The sequence below is a fragment of the Micromys minutus genome, assembly GCF_963924665.1.
Source record: "Micromys minutus genome assembly, chromosome: 4".
Lineage (NCBI taxonomy): Eukaryota > Metazoa > Chordata > Mammalia > Rodentia > Muridae > Micromys > Micromys minutus.
The window spans coordinates 62,264,760-62,279,688 of NC_137973.1; the positions used below are offsets into that span (position 1 = coordinate 62,264,760).

The 14,929-nt window shown below is 44.1% G+C and overlaps 1 protein-coding gene across 2 annotated transcripts in view; it reads right to left on the reverse strand.

Annotated features, from left to right (window-relative positions):
• EGF (epidermal growth factor) overlaps positions 1-14,929 on the reverse strand; it is a 92,093-nt gene that overhangs the window by 62,580 nt on the left and 14,584 nt on the right. Inside the window, exon 1 of one of the 2 annotated variants that reach the window (XM_080915757.1) lies at positions 11,726-12,315. The exons of the other annotated variant lie outside the window; for it this stretch is intronic. Within the exon in view, the coding sequence (XP_080771883.1) occupies positions 11,726-11,846 (121 nt within the window). The 5' untranslated portion in view covers positions 11,847-12,315. Of the gene's footprint in view, positions 1-11,725; positions 12,316-14,929 lie in introns of those variants that run through there. 2 annotated transcript variants of the gene reach the window in all.

Genomic DNA, 14,929 nt, shown 5'->3' on the forward strand with positions numbered 1-14,929 from the left:
AGGAAAAGTGAAACCACATACGAGAAGGCACTTCGTTAATGATGGAGGGCCACACATCAGGAGCTTTCTGCTGCGCCTTCCCACAGCCCAGGCTGTGCCACACAGATTTGTGCCACTGTTCAATGGGAAGCCAGGGACTTGAATGCGGGCATAATTTGTTTTATAGAGGAAAGGCAGCCTAAGCTTAGAGATACTAATTTGTGAACCACAAAGTGTTACAGATTACTAGGTTTATTGACAAGGGTCTTCTTGTTCATATATAGCATGCCTTTTCTAAAAAGAATGAATGATTTGTCGAACACATGTGATTAATTTTTGTTGCACTGATATATTGATATAATCAATACAACCTTTTGTTTATGTCACTTCATGGAGAGTTTGTAGATTAAAAAGCATGGAGGGTGGTCTAACTTTTTAAATATTCATCACCCCAGATTATAGTCTCTTTATTTGCACATAATTGGCACTCAAAAAACTCTTTGAATGAATGAATGAATGAATCAAGAAACAGGGGCTAGAGAACTAGCTCAGTGGTTAAGAGCTCTGGTTGCTCTCCCAGAGGACCTGGATTCAGTTCCAAGCACACAACAGTCTGTAACTCCAGTTTGGGGGCCTCTGTAGACACAGAGGATGTGATACACACACACACACACACACACACACACACACACAAATAAACTTTAAAGTAAAAAAGTCAAGGAATAATTGTTTTTTATTTATTTGCCTGGAATTTTTTCAGAAGGCACAGAGAGTAATAGATCTACTAAATTCATTCAAGCCTGGGTCAGTTATTTTAATGGAGATATAATAGCAGCAGATTTTCACAGCATGTTATTTATCTTCATATGGTACCATGAACCAGACAGATTAGATATTGTATGGTTAGTTTTGTCAACTTGTGACCAATTAGGGCCTCCTGGGAAGAGAGAACTTCAATTGAGGCATTGACTTATGGCCTTGTTTGTGAGGAATTTTCTTAATTGATGATTGATGTGGGAGGACTCAGCCCACTGTGGGCAGTGCCACTCTGAGCAGGTGGAACTTTGTTATACAAGAAAGTGATCTGAAGGCCAGGTGTGGCGGCACACACCTTTGATCCCAGCACTCAGGAGTCAGAAGCCAGCAGATCTTTGTTCTAGGCCAGCCTGGTCTACAAAGCAAGCTCCAGGACAGTCAGGGTTCTGTTACCCCATCTCAGAAAAACAAACAAACAAACAAATCCATAGTGCAATAGGAAGAAAGTGCTAGGAAAATCTAACCACTTTTCTAAGGAACAAAAACAACGAGAACCCCTGGTTTCTCAACCTTTGGGTTGGTAGAGTAACTTTAGGGACCAGAACAGAGTCCAAGAGGCATGAAGCATTTTGAGAGACATGGCACAACTGAGAGACAAAAGGCCAATGAGGACTGAACTAGGAAACTGACAAAGCATCTCTGTACGCCTGTGGGACTAACACGAGGCTGAGTGGGGGGGGGGGCCTTGACAATTTTCTCCTCATTTTGGAGCCTTTGAAGCATTAGTGGATCAAGGAGCCACCAGAACTATCTCACTAGATTAACACAAAAAAGTGGCTGATGCTGCACCCTGTCGCTACACAGGGTTCCCAGGACAAAGGAGGTGAATATGAACTAATTTCAGGATTTTCAGGATTCAGCCACACCATGAGTAAGAACTTGGTTCTGAACAGGGAGCCCCAGGAAGAAAGCCTGCCACTTTCTGGAGATGCTGAGCCTAGCAACCACCTGAAGCCCCACGGAGGTCACTTAACACCGCTCCCAGCCTGGTGACTTGAAGGAGAGAGAGAGCCTAGCTTGACTAGTATGACGTAAAGAACACTTTTATATTATGCTGAGACCGCCCTGTCTCTTCACAGTGACGGTACTTTCACGGGTACCAAGCGACTTTGAGAACCGCTGTTTTCATCTTGTCTCACTCACAAAGAACAGAATCAAGGTGGGCTGGATGTAGTGTCCAGGTGACTCAGGAATGATACCAAAGCTGCAAGGTTTGAGTCTTAGCTCTGCAGATAACTCTCTGGGGCTCAGTCTCACTTCCTAAAAATAAATGGGGTTACCACCTGAGACCCGATAAGTGACAAAATATTATCACCGCCCAAGCCAGCCACAGCCAGTGCTAACTCCTAACCCCATCCACAGTCAAGGGACTCAGGTTTGCTCTAAGTCCTCAGGGCCATAATCAAACCAGCAGTCTCTTCAATGTAAACCTTCATTTCCAACTGGATTTCTCTGTGTTTAAGGCTATTACACAAGTTAATGTACCAAGGAGGTGCTGGGGACTAACAGAAGAGAAAGGCAGTATGTCAGTTATCCAGGAAGCACTTTGTACCCTTCCATCAATTGGATAGTATTACGGAAGTGGCCACCACCCCTATTGCTCAGAAGACACTGACGTTTGGAGCAGCTGCCTAGCCACAGATTCCCAAAGCCAAGACCTAGTTGATTCAATCTACTAAGTAAGGTAAGGTTTTTTTTTTTTTTATTACAGATCTTAGCTTCTACACCGCAGGCTGCATTACTGATCTCAAACCGAACACACCAGGAACCATTAGTGTCTGGCATGCTGTAGTTCTGAAGAACTAAGAACTCACGGTAGGAAATGCTGTTTTGGGCATATTCCTTGCAAGGCTGCTTTCTTCACTCCTATGTTCCTGAAACTGCACCACTTGGAAACTGTCTACTCAATTCTGTGGTAGATTGAAGCTCACATGGAATGCATTCTTTGCATGTGTTAGCTTCCTGCTCCTTTTCCCATCTTGAAAACTGCAGTGAAGCACCTTAAAAAATCCCTGCTTCCCCCTTCTGACTTCCTTCTATGCTATCCCCAGAACTCAAGATTGTCCTTTTACCCTGGAGGATTCCATGCAGGAAGAGCTGCAGTGGACAAGTGAGCTCCCTGGAGATGATCTATCATCTCACTCTAGTGAAGTACAACCCTAGAGACTTTGTACTAGGATTGCTTCTTACTACTGCTGTGCTTTCTCTTCTTTGTAGCATACTTGTTAGCATTCCTTCTAGGTTCCTCCCACCCTTAAGGTAGGCCTGGCTTGCTATAAAAGGGGCTGTTTGGCCCCTTGCTCTCCCTTCCCCTCCCTTCTCTCTGACTCTCTTCTCTCTCTGCAACCTTTCTACTTTTCTCCTTCTCTCCCCTTCCTTCTTCCCCCTCTCTCCACTTGTTTCTGGCTGGCCTCTCTGTCTCTGTCTCTTCTCCCTTCTCAACTTCCCTTCCCATATACTAAACAAATTCTATTCTACACTATACCCATTATATGGCTGGTACCTCAGGGGGAAGGGATGCCTCAGCATGGCCCACTGAGGCACCCCTCCCACCGCACCATACCACTCTCTATAAAGCATATCCTGGTCTTTTTGTAAAAACACAGCAATACTCCTCATTTGTTTGGCTTGGTGTGAGTGGACACCGGGAGACCCTCACTGCCTATATCTGGGTATGGTTACTTCCTGCATAATAGCCTACCCTATTGGGCAAATTTTCTACAGACCAACATAAAGAAGAATTTTCACGAATTAATGCTGTTTAGATGAATTAATGACTTTATAGAACTCATGATTTGATTAAAATAATTTTAGGAAGAAAGTTTAAGGAAATGGTTTTAGTTGGTTTGTCAGATGATGCAATACAGTTAGAATCAAGAATAGAATCTGTTCCCTCTTCATAGAATAGTTAAGTACAGGATGCATAATAAGAAATACAATGAGCTGTCATAACTTATACTAAGAAGAGAAATAGGCTTGAGACAGATCTGTGATCAAGGAACAGTCTAGGTCAAGTACAAGGAAGAAGCCACAGGTGTTCAATATGATAAAGCAAGGTCATGTGAAACTGTTGCTTTGAACTTATAATAAGCTTATAGAATGAAACATTGCTTTGAACTATCAACCTTCTGTAACTCACTTTTTTGTGTAACATTTTATCTATGAGGTGATTTCTATGTAAAAATTTTACATAGAGAAATTTTACTAAAAAGCTGAAAGCAATAATAAAGTTTTGGGTATAGCCCTTTCTGCATCGCCCAGTGTACATGTGTTTGTGACTTTCTTCCTTTTTTTTTCCTTCCTTTTTTTCTCTCTGGCTCATGAAGAGTTAATGAACTCCCAGCCTCTCACCTGGCCAGAGACACCCCACAGAAGTCAAAGAGAAAAGAGCCCAAGTGACTGAGTTTCTTTTCTTACTCCCCTGATAGAATCAGCAGGAGTTGATTGCCAGAGACATCAGAGACAGAGATAGAGATAGAGACAGAGGCAGAGAAAGATTGTCAGAATTCATCAGCTTCAGCTTCTGGTCCCCAGAACAGAAGAAAAAGTTACAGACTAGAGGTCATCAGCCTTTGGCCTTCCTCAGGACCAGTGTCCTTCCTCAGTAGTTGACCCCCTTAGGGATAGCTCCTGGCATTACCCCAAGATCACATCTAGAAAGTTCCCTTTGCAGTCATGAATGGTGGGGCATACTTGTAAAAAAAAAAAAAAAAAAAAAAAAAAAAAAAAAAAAAAAAACTTGTGAGGCTAAGGCAGAGGGATTGGCCAAGAGTTCTAGTCCAGTCAAGGCTGCATAACAAAAAGAGCAGGGAAGAGAGAGAAGGAAATGGGCAGAAGGGAGGGCAGAAGGAAGGAAGGGAGAGACAGAGGGAGAGGGAGGGAGGCCAGCTCGTTTTCTATGTGAAGGTAACACTCACAGACTCCAGGAACTAAGCATGGACTGGTTTGTAGTATAGCTCAATGGGATGCCAGTGCTTGAAGCCCACTAGGCTCCCCCAAGAGACAAGACCAGCCCCAAATTGACCCTCAGTGTAATGTATCCAAACTGAAGCTTGAAAGAAGTAACAATTTCTCCCCAAAGACCAAACTATTGTCAATAGGAACACACACACACACACACACACACACACACACACACACACCACTGTAATCCCTGGGAAAACATAATATAGCGGCTAAAGAGATGGCTCAGCAGTTAAGAGCATACACTGATCTTCTAACAGACCCATATGTGATTACCAGCACCTGAATCAAGTGGTGTACCTCCAGCTCCAGAGGAATCTGTCTCTGGCATCCATGTGTACCTGCACTTACACATACACACACACATACACATACACACACACATGCACAAACACATGCACACATGCATACACGCACCATTTTAAAGCCTAGAAATAAATCTTAACATGATGCAAGGCAAAGCTGCTCCCCAGTCGTTTATTCCTGGGTCCTTATTCCCGTTCTATAAACCCACTCTCCTGCCATTACCCTGTGGGAATCCTCATTTTACTAAGGTGAATGGGGACTGCATAGTTTTCTCTCTGACATAGTGCTGGTCACGTGTCCATGGACTAACCTGACACCCTCGTGTCTTTTTTGTTAAGTATCTAAGTCCGTGTCGGTTTTTACATTGTTGTTTATTATTGGGGTCTTTGAAAATCCATTTCGAGATGCGCCTTCCGCACACAGACTCGGATGGCTGCAGTCTTTTTCCAGCAGGACTTTGGCTTCATCAGTCATCACCACCTTCTGCAGAGCAACTTCTAAATTTTGATGAAATACAATTCACCAATTTTTCCTTTTTCTTTTTTTTAAAGGTTTATTTATTTTATGTACATGTGTACACTGTGTCTTCAGACACCAGAAGAGGGCAGTGGATCCCACTAAAGATGGTTGTGAGCCACCATGTGGTTGCTGGGATTTGAACTCAGGACCTCTGGAAGAGCAGTCAGTGCTTTTAACCACTGAGCCATCTCTCCAGCCCCCCATCAATTTTTCTCTTATAAATTCTGTTCTTAGTATCATGTCTCAGAACTCTCCCACTTAACCCCAGAACAAAGATGTCTCCTTTGAAAAAGCTTTGTAGTTTTATGCTTTGAATTCAGGCCTACAATACATTCAAGCCCACTTTTGTGTAGAGTGTGCAGTGAGCGTCCGGCCCGCTAGCTGTCTCAATGGTGTAACACTGTTTGGTAAAAAAAAAAAAAAAAACTCATTCACCATAAAATGGCGCTTGTAGCTCCATGAAGGATCCAATGGCATGTTTGTGAATCCATATCTGGACTTTACTGTCTGTTCCATCGAGTCATGTGCTAGTCTCTTGGCCAGTTCCACAGTCAAGATAACCAGAAAAGCTCTTTCAAAAAAAGGGGTTTGGAGAAACAATGGACTATTGTAATGATCTGCGCTGTAAGGGATTTTTCATTTTAAGTGAGCGGTTTAAGTACCTCTCTGCTGCTCAACATGAATTATGCTCACCTATTGAAAGAGCACTATAACTAAACTCATTGGATTTATAAACTCAAAGAATTAGAAAACTTTTTTCTGACCTAAGAAGGTGGCTCAGTGGGTAAAGTACTTGCCTGACAAGCATAAGGAACTGAGTTCAAATCCACAGACCCTCACATGGTCAGATGTGGTACTGCACATTTGTAATCTCAGTCCTCCTACATTGAGATGCGAGGTGCAGATGGGGTCAGCTAGAGTGAGAAGCAACGTCCCAAGCTGTCCTCTGACATGAGCTCTGTGCCGCATGTGTGCTCTTCACCCCCACACCACACACATGATACACAGACAGTTAACACACACCCTCACAGGATTATCACACATGTGCACATACACACATACATACATACATACATACACAAAGACAGACCCCAATAAAGCAGATGTCCCAAGAAAGTTTTCTTAATCCAAGTTAGAATTAGAAATACGTTTTTTGGCAAGGAGAACCAATAAATCGTCACGTGGATGGACATTTGAAAGCCTGTTTTGGGAAGTGCCAGTGTGCGTTGTAACTGTGCAGGGCATGAGCCTGGAGTTCTCTGTGTGCAGAAGAGGATCCCCCTGAACCGTGGCCTTTCTGTGGACCTCCACCTCAAATTGCAGGTCAGCTACACGACCCCCAAAGGCCTTTGCCATAATATCCATCACCTCAATTCCTAATTGCCTACGTTCTAGAATGTTCTAGAACGTTCTACATTTCTATTCTTGAGGCAGTTTTATAAAAAAGCATAATCCTATGCTAAATTCTTGGGTAAATATCTTTACTCCCGGCCTCTATGTCTGGGAAATATGCCCTTTCCTTTGCTCCTCTAGGCTTTTAATACTGGATAAAATGTGCCCTTAAGATCTCTGTTAAAGAAAGCATTTTTAAATGACCCAAAATAAACAACTTTCACCCAGTGACACTTAATGTTTAACACCCCAAAGAAGATCTAAAAAATTAGTCAATTGCTTAGAATCTTTAAGTAAATTTTAAGATATAAAATCTGATGTAGGTCTTATTTATAACAAACACAACTGCCTTTTTTGTTGTTGCTTTTAAGAAACAAAAATGTAAGTAATGTTTCTCAATTTGCAGGGCTTAAACATAGACATACTTGCCAATAGATACATGTTACATGAATGCTCTTAGTTTTTTTTCCTGTATTTTGAGACAGGATCTCACTCTATAGATAGAGCTGGTTTTGAACTCAGAGTTCCACCTGCCTCTGCCTCTTGAAAGCTGAGAGTAAAGGCCTGTGCAGCTGCACTTCACCCAAACAGGTGTTTAAGACAGAAAGTGTTAAGAAAAACACTTCAAGGTGCCAAGCCTACTCCTGAGTTCTCACTGTTCTCTGTCACAATCTGGCCACACCTGAGTTCTAGCCCACAGCTTATATTCTCAGAAATACACTGAAAAATACTTTAAACAAGGGGTTTATTTAAAACGTCAAAAGCAAATGTGATCACAGTAACAGTAAAAATATTAACATACATTGCTGTCAGGGATGATAGCATCCTAAATTTGGCTCATCCAGAGAGCTAACTGCAGCCTCTAAGAATATGATTAGAGTAACACAAAGCAGAGGCATGCCTAAGATGAGTGAGGTGAAATGCTACTTCTTAACTGAGGTACCACATGGAAGATCAAGGCAGCTGCTGGGATGTTCTTCTGAGTCTCTGTATCCTAGCAACACCTTACCCACAGAAAGAGCTGCCTTCTGAATGAAATGGGGCATCCCTTAGAGCTTGTGCACTGGGGGCTTTGTAAATAAATAAACTAGCAGTTATCACAAATCTTTACCACAGAAGCAAGCTGGGTCCGAAATACCTGCACATTCACACAATTCCAGGACATGAAGTATCCTAGGGAATAGCTGGGAAATCCAAACACTGACAGATATGAGCATGTTTGGCCTGCTCGGGAGAACCAGAAACCCAAGGAGAGAAGTAAAATAGATGTGTGGATTCAAACTCTAGGCTTGGAAGGGTGAAGAGGTGAAGAGACTACAAGGTCCTGCCTGCACCAGGCTAAGAGAACTGCGTTTCTCTAAAGTCCCCAATTCTCAGCTCTGAAAGCCAATGCTAAGGAGCAAAGCTATTAAAGCAGACATGGTTGCATGCGCCATCCCATAACTGCCTGCTTGTAGCTCGACGACAGAAGAGAATGCATTTTCAGAGGGCAAGTGGTCTGTCAGAAAATGGAAAGATCCCTTTGTTTTTCTTTAAAAAGTTATTTTTTAAAAAGTTTTCTTCTTTCACACCTGGCAAAAACAGCCATCATCTGCCCAGGCCTGACTCTGAGTAATCTTTTTATCTCAGCACCTAGCAAATGGGGCAGCAGGGAAGACTTGGGCAAACAGCAAAGACGGTTCATCCCCAGGACTCCTAGTGAAACTCTAGTGTTAGAAAGTACAGCGTAAAAAAAACTACCACCCTGTTCTCTTGGTTTAGCATTGTTCAGGTTGGCAGCAATAATTAACGCTAAAGTAAACACTAGGCTGCTTCACCAGGTTGGAAATTTTCTCACAAACCTTTAGGAATTCCTTGGGAGAATGTGTATTGTTTCTGCGGGTGACTCTAAGCAACTGAGGAACAGGAGCACGGTACACAGTGACAACAATCCCACGAGTACAGCACAACCAGCTTTCTTTTCTGGTGTAGAAAACAAGACAGACCTTTCACATGTAGCCTGAGCAGGGTGGGGTGTCTGTTACTAGAGTTTGTATTGACAGACAGGACACAGGTAAACACGGTCCCACAGTTTCTCTGTAGGTAACAAAAGAGACTTTTCTAAAACATGATGAGACTTTTATCTGAAAATGGCTCTGCGTTGCACATGACTGGGAGGCCAACCAAGCTTCAGCCTCTCTGAAATCAGTGACCTCATTGTCTACTGCTAAAAGCAATCTACCCTGTGAGCTAACTCGATCTCTGCCATGCCCAGATCCCTCCCACAATCAGTTCTCTGAGGCTGGTTTTCTTCTGAGACTGTCATTTACCAAGAACAAATAACACAGGTTAGACGCCAGGCAGGAACAGTTCCCTGTCCAGCTGACATTTGTCCTCCAGGGCAAAGAGCTTTAAAGTTCAGAAACCACTCACTAACTGTTCTTCGCCACTGTTCTCATCGTCTTTCGATTAAATAAAAACCAAGAAAATGTTTGATTTCAAGTCTGGGGAATGGAAAGAACTCCAGATCCCGTCTACTTCTTGGTTTGGCTGACTGACATTTACATGAACAGCAACCTCACGACATTTCACCTGGATTTTGTTTGGCCACAAAGCATTCTTCTTGCTGGGTCAGTTTGGCCACGTAGGTGAACAGTCTCGATGCCAAAGGCAAGAGATATAAGCAGGATTTTAGTCGGGGGAAGAAAATAGACGATGTCACCAATATCTATTTACAGAGGAGAAAGAAATGCTATCCGCTGGAATGCACGGGCGACAGGGTGTGATCCAGGCAGTTCGCCACTAACCCAAGATGCATCGTGAAGCAGAGGGCTTAAAACAGTGGCCTGCAACAACGGGGAGCAAAGAGGCCGAGGGCCACACTCTGGAAGTCCGGCACCCTGCTGCTGCGGTGTTCAAAGAACAGTACAATCCAAGGAGTGATCTGATCAAAGGACTTCAGTCAAGGCATGGAGTCAACCACTGGGCGAGGGACATTTCACAGTGCCTCAAGTCATACCGACCACGATCCTGAGAAATGGAGGCCAACCACTCACTTCCCGGGATATTGTAAAATAACCCAACTCTTAAGAAGGCAACGCAAACTTGAAATCTAGCTTTTTTTGCCTCCAAAATCTATTTCTTCCACACTGTGGCACACTCTCCCCACGTCATTATTTCTGTCTGAGCTTCCTGTGAATCTGATGCAAACTATCTCGGAAGCCACCGGCATGAGTGGTTAGAAACAAGGCAGAGGAATCACACACGATTCCCGAGGACCAAGAGCCACACACGCATGATCATTGCTTAGGTTGCTTCCTCTTTGTAAGCTCTGTTTTGGACTCATCTCTTCTAGCTACCAGCTGCATGATAGACTCCCACCATTACCTCTCGGTAACCACACGGGTAGCAGGACCTGCCTCTGGTCACTCTCCAGCTACTCCAAGAGCTCTCCTCCACCCCAGTAACATTCCACTGTGCCCAAGAGTTTTCTCTTCTGTCTCCAATAGCTAATGGCTCACAGGGGGCTCAGTTCTGTCTTTTGTCAACCCCTTTCTGATGTTATTATCTGAGTATATGTGAAGTGGAAATGCCCTGGGTCCTGGAGATACGCATGTAATTAGCAATCACTCTCTCCTTCAAAACCCCAGAGATCTGCTCTGCAGTTGCAGTGAATGCTTCCTGGTAACACTGGGCCTGTGGGCATGAATGCCTGATTTCCTTCTGTGCAGTTCCTCTGAACAACTCAGGCCGGAGGTCCCCACCACAGCAGCCTACTCCCATGAGTCTCTTCTATCTTGCAGAGGTTTCTCTTCTGAAAGCACAGTATGTCCTCATCAATCTACTTTATTTATTTGTTTGATTGGGAACTCATACCCCATCTTAAATGAGCTGGAGGATAAGAAATGAGTGAGTCGTGGTGGTGCGCACCGGAAATCCCACCTTCGGAAGCACAGTGAGTCCCCGGACAGCCTGAGCTATGGAGAAAGACAGCGTCTCAAAACCATAGGTGAAAAATGACAAGAAAGGATTTCCAGGACGGTGTGGACCCTCGGATGAATGGAAGTAACTTCCTTGCCTTTGCAGCAGGTTAGGGACTCACCCCGCCCCGCCCCACCCCACCCCATAAAGAATTGACGGTAAGAAAATGTTTCCAACTGGAGTGTTAGGTGCCCATAATGTGCAATCAGAAAAATTCCCAATTCCTCCTGGAGAAACTGCTGTTTGTAGGAGAGGAGCTGGGGCTCCTTGCTATTTCCTTTCTCAGCGGTTTGCAGAGTCACCACGCACCTGTTAGTAGGAACAGGAGCCTGTCAGAGCTTCGGCGTGGGGAGGATCAGAGGTTGAACTTGAGACCGGCTTTTGTTTGTTTGTTTAAAAAAAAACATTATTGACTTTTGCCATTTTTTCCTATGAAGTTATCTGAAGGAAGGCTTTTCAACAAGATCAGCTGCCACCATATGGTCTCCCAATTTCTAATACCAACCTGATCAGCGAGGTGTTACTATCTCGCCAGAATAAAGACTGGGGTTTAAACAAATATTCAGTTGGTTTTAAGTGAGGCTTATTTACCCATGCACAGAACAGTGGCATTTTATAATTGTCTCTATCTACTAACACACACACACACACACACACACACACACACACTTAATTCAGAATACATAACATACACACCCAAAAACAAAGCAGGGGGAAAGGCGCGGGTGTACAAGGCAGATGCCTGGAGGCGTTGGCCCGGGCGGTGGGCTCCTGTTCTTGGATTACTTACTCACACAAATGGAAGTCCTGCTTCTTTCTCGAGGACCTGGCTGACAGTTTCCGGGCTGCTGTGCTGTGACGCTGAGTACACTAATCTTTAAAAACACCAGGAAGGTGAGCGAGAACAGCATGGTCTCAGTGGCTCAAGGTTAAAAAAGACAAAAAGCAACAACTCCCCGGGTGACTTAAGTTGCTAGAGCTTGGAGCAGGCGGAGCCCACACTTCTGACCCCCAGAACTTCCAGCCAGGTTGGCCTTCGGCCCCAGGGCATCTTTTATTTAGCTGTTTTAAGGCTGCCTTTCAGGTCCTTCTCTGCTGAGAGCCTCTGAGTGCAGCCCTGGGAGAGTTCTTTATCTCACTTTTTTTTTTTTTTTTTTTTGGACAGCAATAAGAAATACCTGACACCCCGTATGACAAATTTCACCGAGCCTAAGGGCGCTGGAAAACCTGCCGGTGACTGATTTCTCCCTGTGACGGGCACAACCAGGCAGAGGCTCAAAGAAAGAAATGAGACGGGAAAGAATTGGTGGAAAGTTTCAAACCCCACTGGGGATGAGGGATGGGGCTAAAGACAAAATATGCAGATAGGATTCCTTCCTTGATGCCTTCTCCTTTTGGAACCCAGAAAGACTCTCCTTTCCCTTTTAAAGCTCTTCTGGCCCCACCCCCTCTCCTTAGTGACACTTGAGTAGCAGACAAGCCTCTTTGCAAACACCCATGAGGGCAATTCCACGGAGCAGGGCTGGGTGCCAGGGAAGAGATAGTTGCTACTCACTAAAAATATTCAGGGCAGAGAAGGGGAAAGAGCAATTAGGGAGTGTGGCACAGCTAATGGTTCGAGAGACCTGCTGAGTACCGCTTCGGTCCGTGTATCTTGGAGAACGGAGACGAAATTAAACCACACGTTTTAAATCAAAGGTGAGTAACATGGTCGCCAGTTCAGACAATGTATCATAACTGATCACTGACGTGAGTGATGTCAAAGAGAGCTCACCTTCAGCTCATTATTTGAAGGAAGTGTCAAAGGCAGCTCACATTCCTGCAGCTTAATCTCAGCTCTCGCCTGTATATTTTATAGTGGAATTTGTAAGATCAGTTTTTTCCATACCAAAGGGAAATCCCTGTAGCCAAGTGGAGAGATACAAGGTGGACAGATGAGTCTCCTCTCAGCACTAGTGTAATAAAGCATCACCATGGGTCAGGAGAGCGGGGCGGGCGTGGATTGTTATGACTGAACTGTATTAGAAAAAGAATACAAGGGAATTGTGTCAAAGCTGGGAGCCCATGAAGCATATTAGAGAAGAAGTCCTTCTCAGACAACTTGGGCCATCTGTCACATCTCAGTGATAGAAAACAATAGTCTGGCTCTCCACGGGCGGTCAGCTCTCCATAGACCACACCATTGCTCCTTCGTGAATATACACAGAACCCCCAAATTCTGGTTGTTTACTTCACCCTGGAGATGGGTTCCTCTTTAAGATGCCCTGAGGTAGGTTCCAAATCCAAATCAAAATGTAGCTATAGCTGTGGGCAATCATCTCAAAGGCAAGAGATGCACTTGTAGATAATCATCATAGAGAACAGAACAGCCCCAAATCCTCTGCCCGTGCCTAACTGCGTTCTGTTTCTCAAATTCCACTCTCTTTATCCCAGGCAGCTCTGACCCTGTATAAGGAGAAACAGACCCTGAAGGAGCAACAGAAGTCATGTGCAAAATGTTTTATTGCTTTCTAGACTCACGGAGACTCAAGACTAAGAATGAATGTCCTACAAATAACCTGCGCTGAGTATTTGTCACTAACATTGTCCATGAATGTCCCCTTCAGCAAAACACACTTGCTGGTATTGATGGTGGTGATCAACAAGGGCACTGGTTCTCAAGGGGAGCTAGAACACAGTATAGCATGAAAGTGATTTATTGTGTTAGTAGAAACATAAATACGACATAACCCACAACCACGTTCTATTTGGGTTTGGAAATAGTTATGTCAGTTTCAGTTACAAAACATTTGTTTTCGTGTTGGTGAGGTGGCTCAGGCAGGTCGAAGGAAGGGCTGCCAAGACCAATGACATGAGTTTAATTACTGGGACCTACATGGTGGAAGGAGCGGATCCACTCTTGCAAGTTGTCCTCTGACTTCCACTGATGTGCATGGCACACTCACCCACACTTAAGTACACACACACACACACACACACACACACACACACACACACACATAAATTAATTGCAACAAAAAAAATTAAATGTTTGTTTCCCTCATTACATGCCATCTGAGCTAATGGCACTGGTGTAGGAACACAGTAGAGTCACCTAAGAGTGTGGAATCAACAAGAGAGAGAATTGAGGTTTTAATTGATAGCTGATAGTAAAAAAAGAAAAAAAATCAATCCATCGAATTCCCAGAATACCCACTATTACCCAAATAGTAAAACCACTGAGCTGAGCCACTCAATAACAGTGGGCTTCCAGAGGAATTCCGTATTCTTACTTCTTTATTGATAAGGCACTGTGGTGAGGAACAGAAGCCCTTAACATCAAGGGCTTGCTAGAGTTGATTTTCAACAACAATAAAAAGAGTGTGGAAGCTTGAGCTAGTGAATCCTCATCACCAAGTATTCTGGAGAGCAGAAAACAGCAGAGCAAAAGAACTAGAAACAAGCAGTGAGCTGCTCAGTGTAATGGTTGGGACCTTGGGGTAGGATTCAGAAGAGGAGAAAGCCATGGTGACAAGAAGATGAGGGTCAAGAATGGACAAAGAAAATAGTTGATGACTTAGTAGATTCTTAGGTGTTGAGGGACACTGGAGGGCAGAGGGAACCCTCAGGCAGGCTTGTAAGGGAATGGCAAGGTCATTCCTCTAGGTACTTCTCAGTGTGGGTGGGTAATAATGGCAAAGAGAAAGGAGTTTTGTGTGTGTGTGTGTGTGTGTCTTCTGAAGAGTCATCCCCACCACCATGTCACTAAGATTGCTTCCTCTGTACCATGTGCTTTATGCATGCCACCTCTAACCATAAACATCAGCTTGCCAAGGGGTTAATATTATCATCCTATGTCGCCAACTGAGGCATAGAAGATTGTCCACATTTGTGAGGGATGGGAACCCTGCAGTGTTATTCTTTCCTTCTTATGCAGTGCCTAGGACTTGAACGAACAGGTAGAGATCACCAAGAGCCCGGAGAGCAGAAGCCAGAAGTGACAGATCATCTGTGT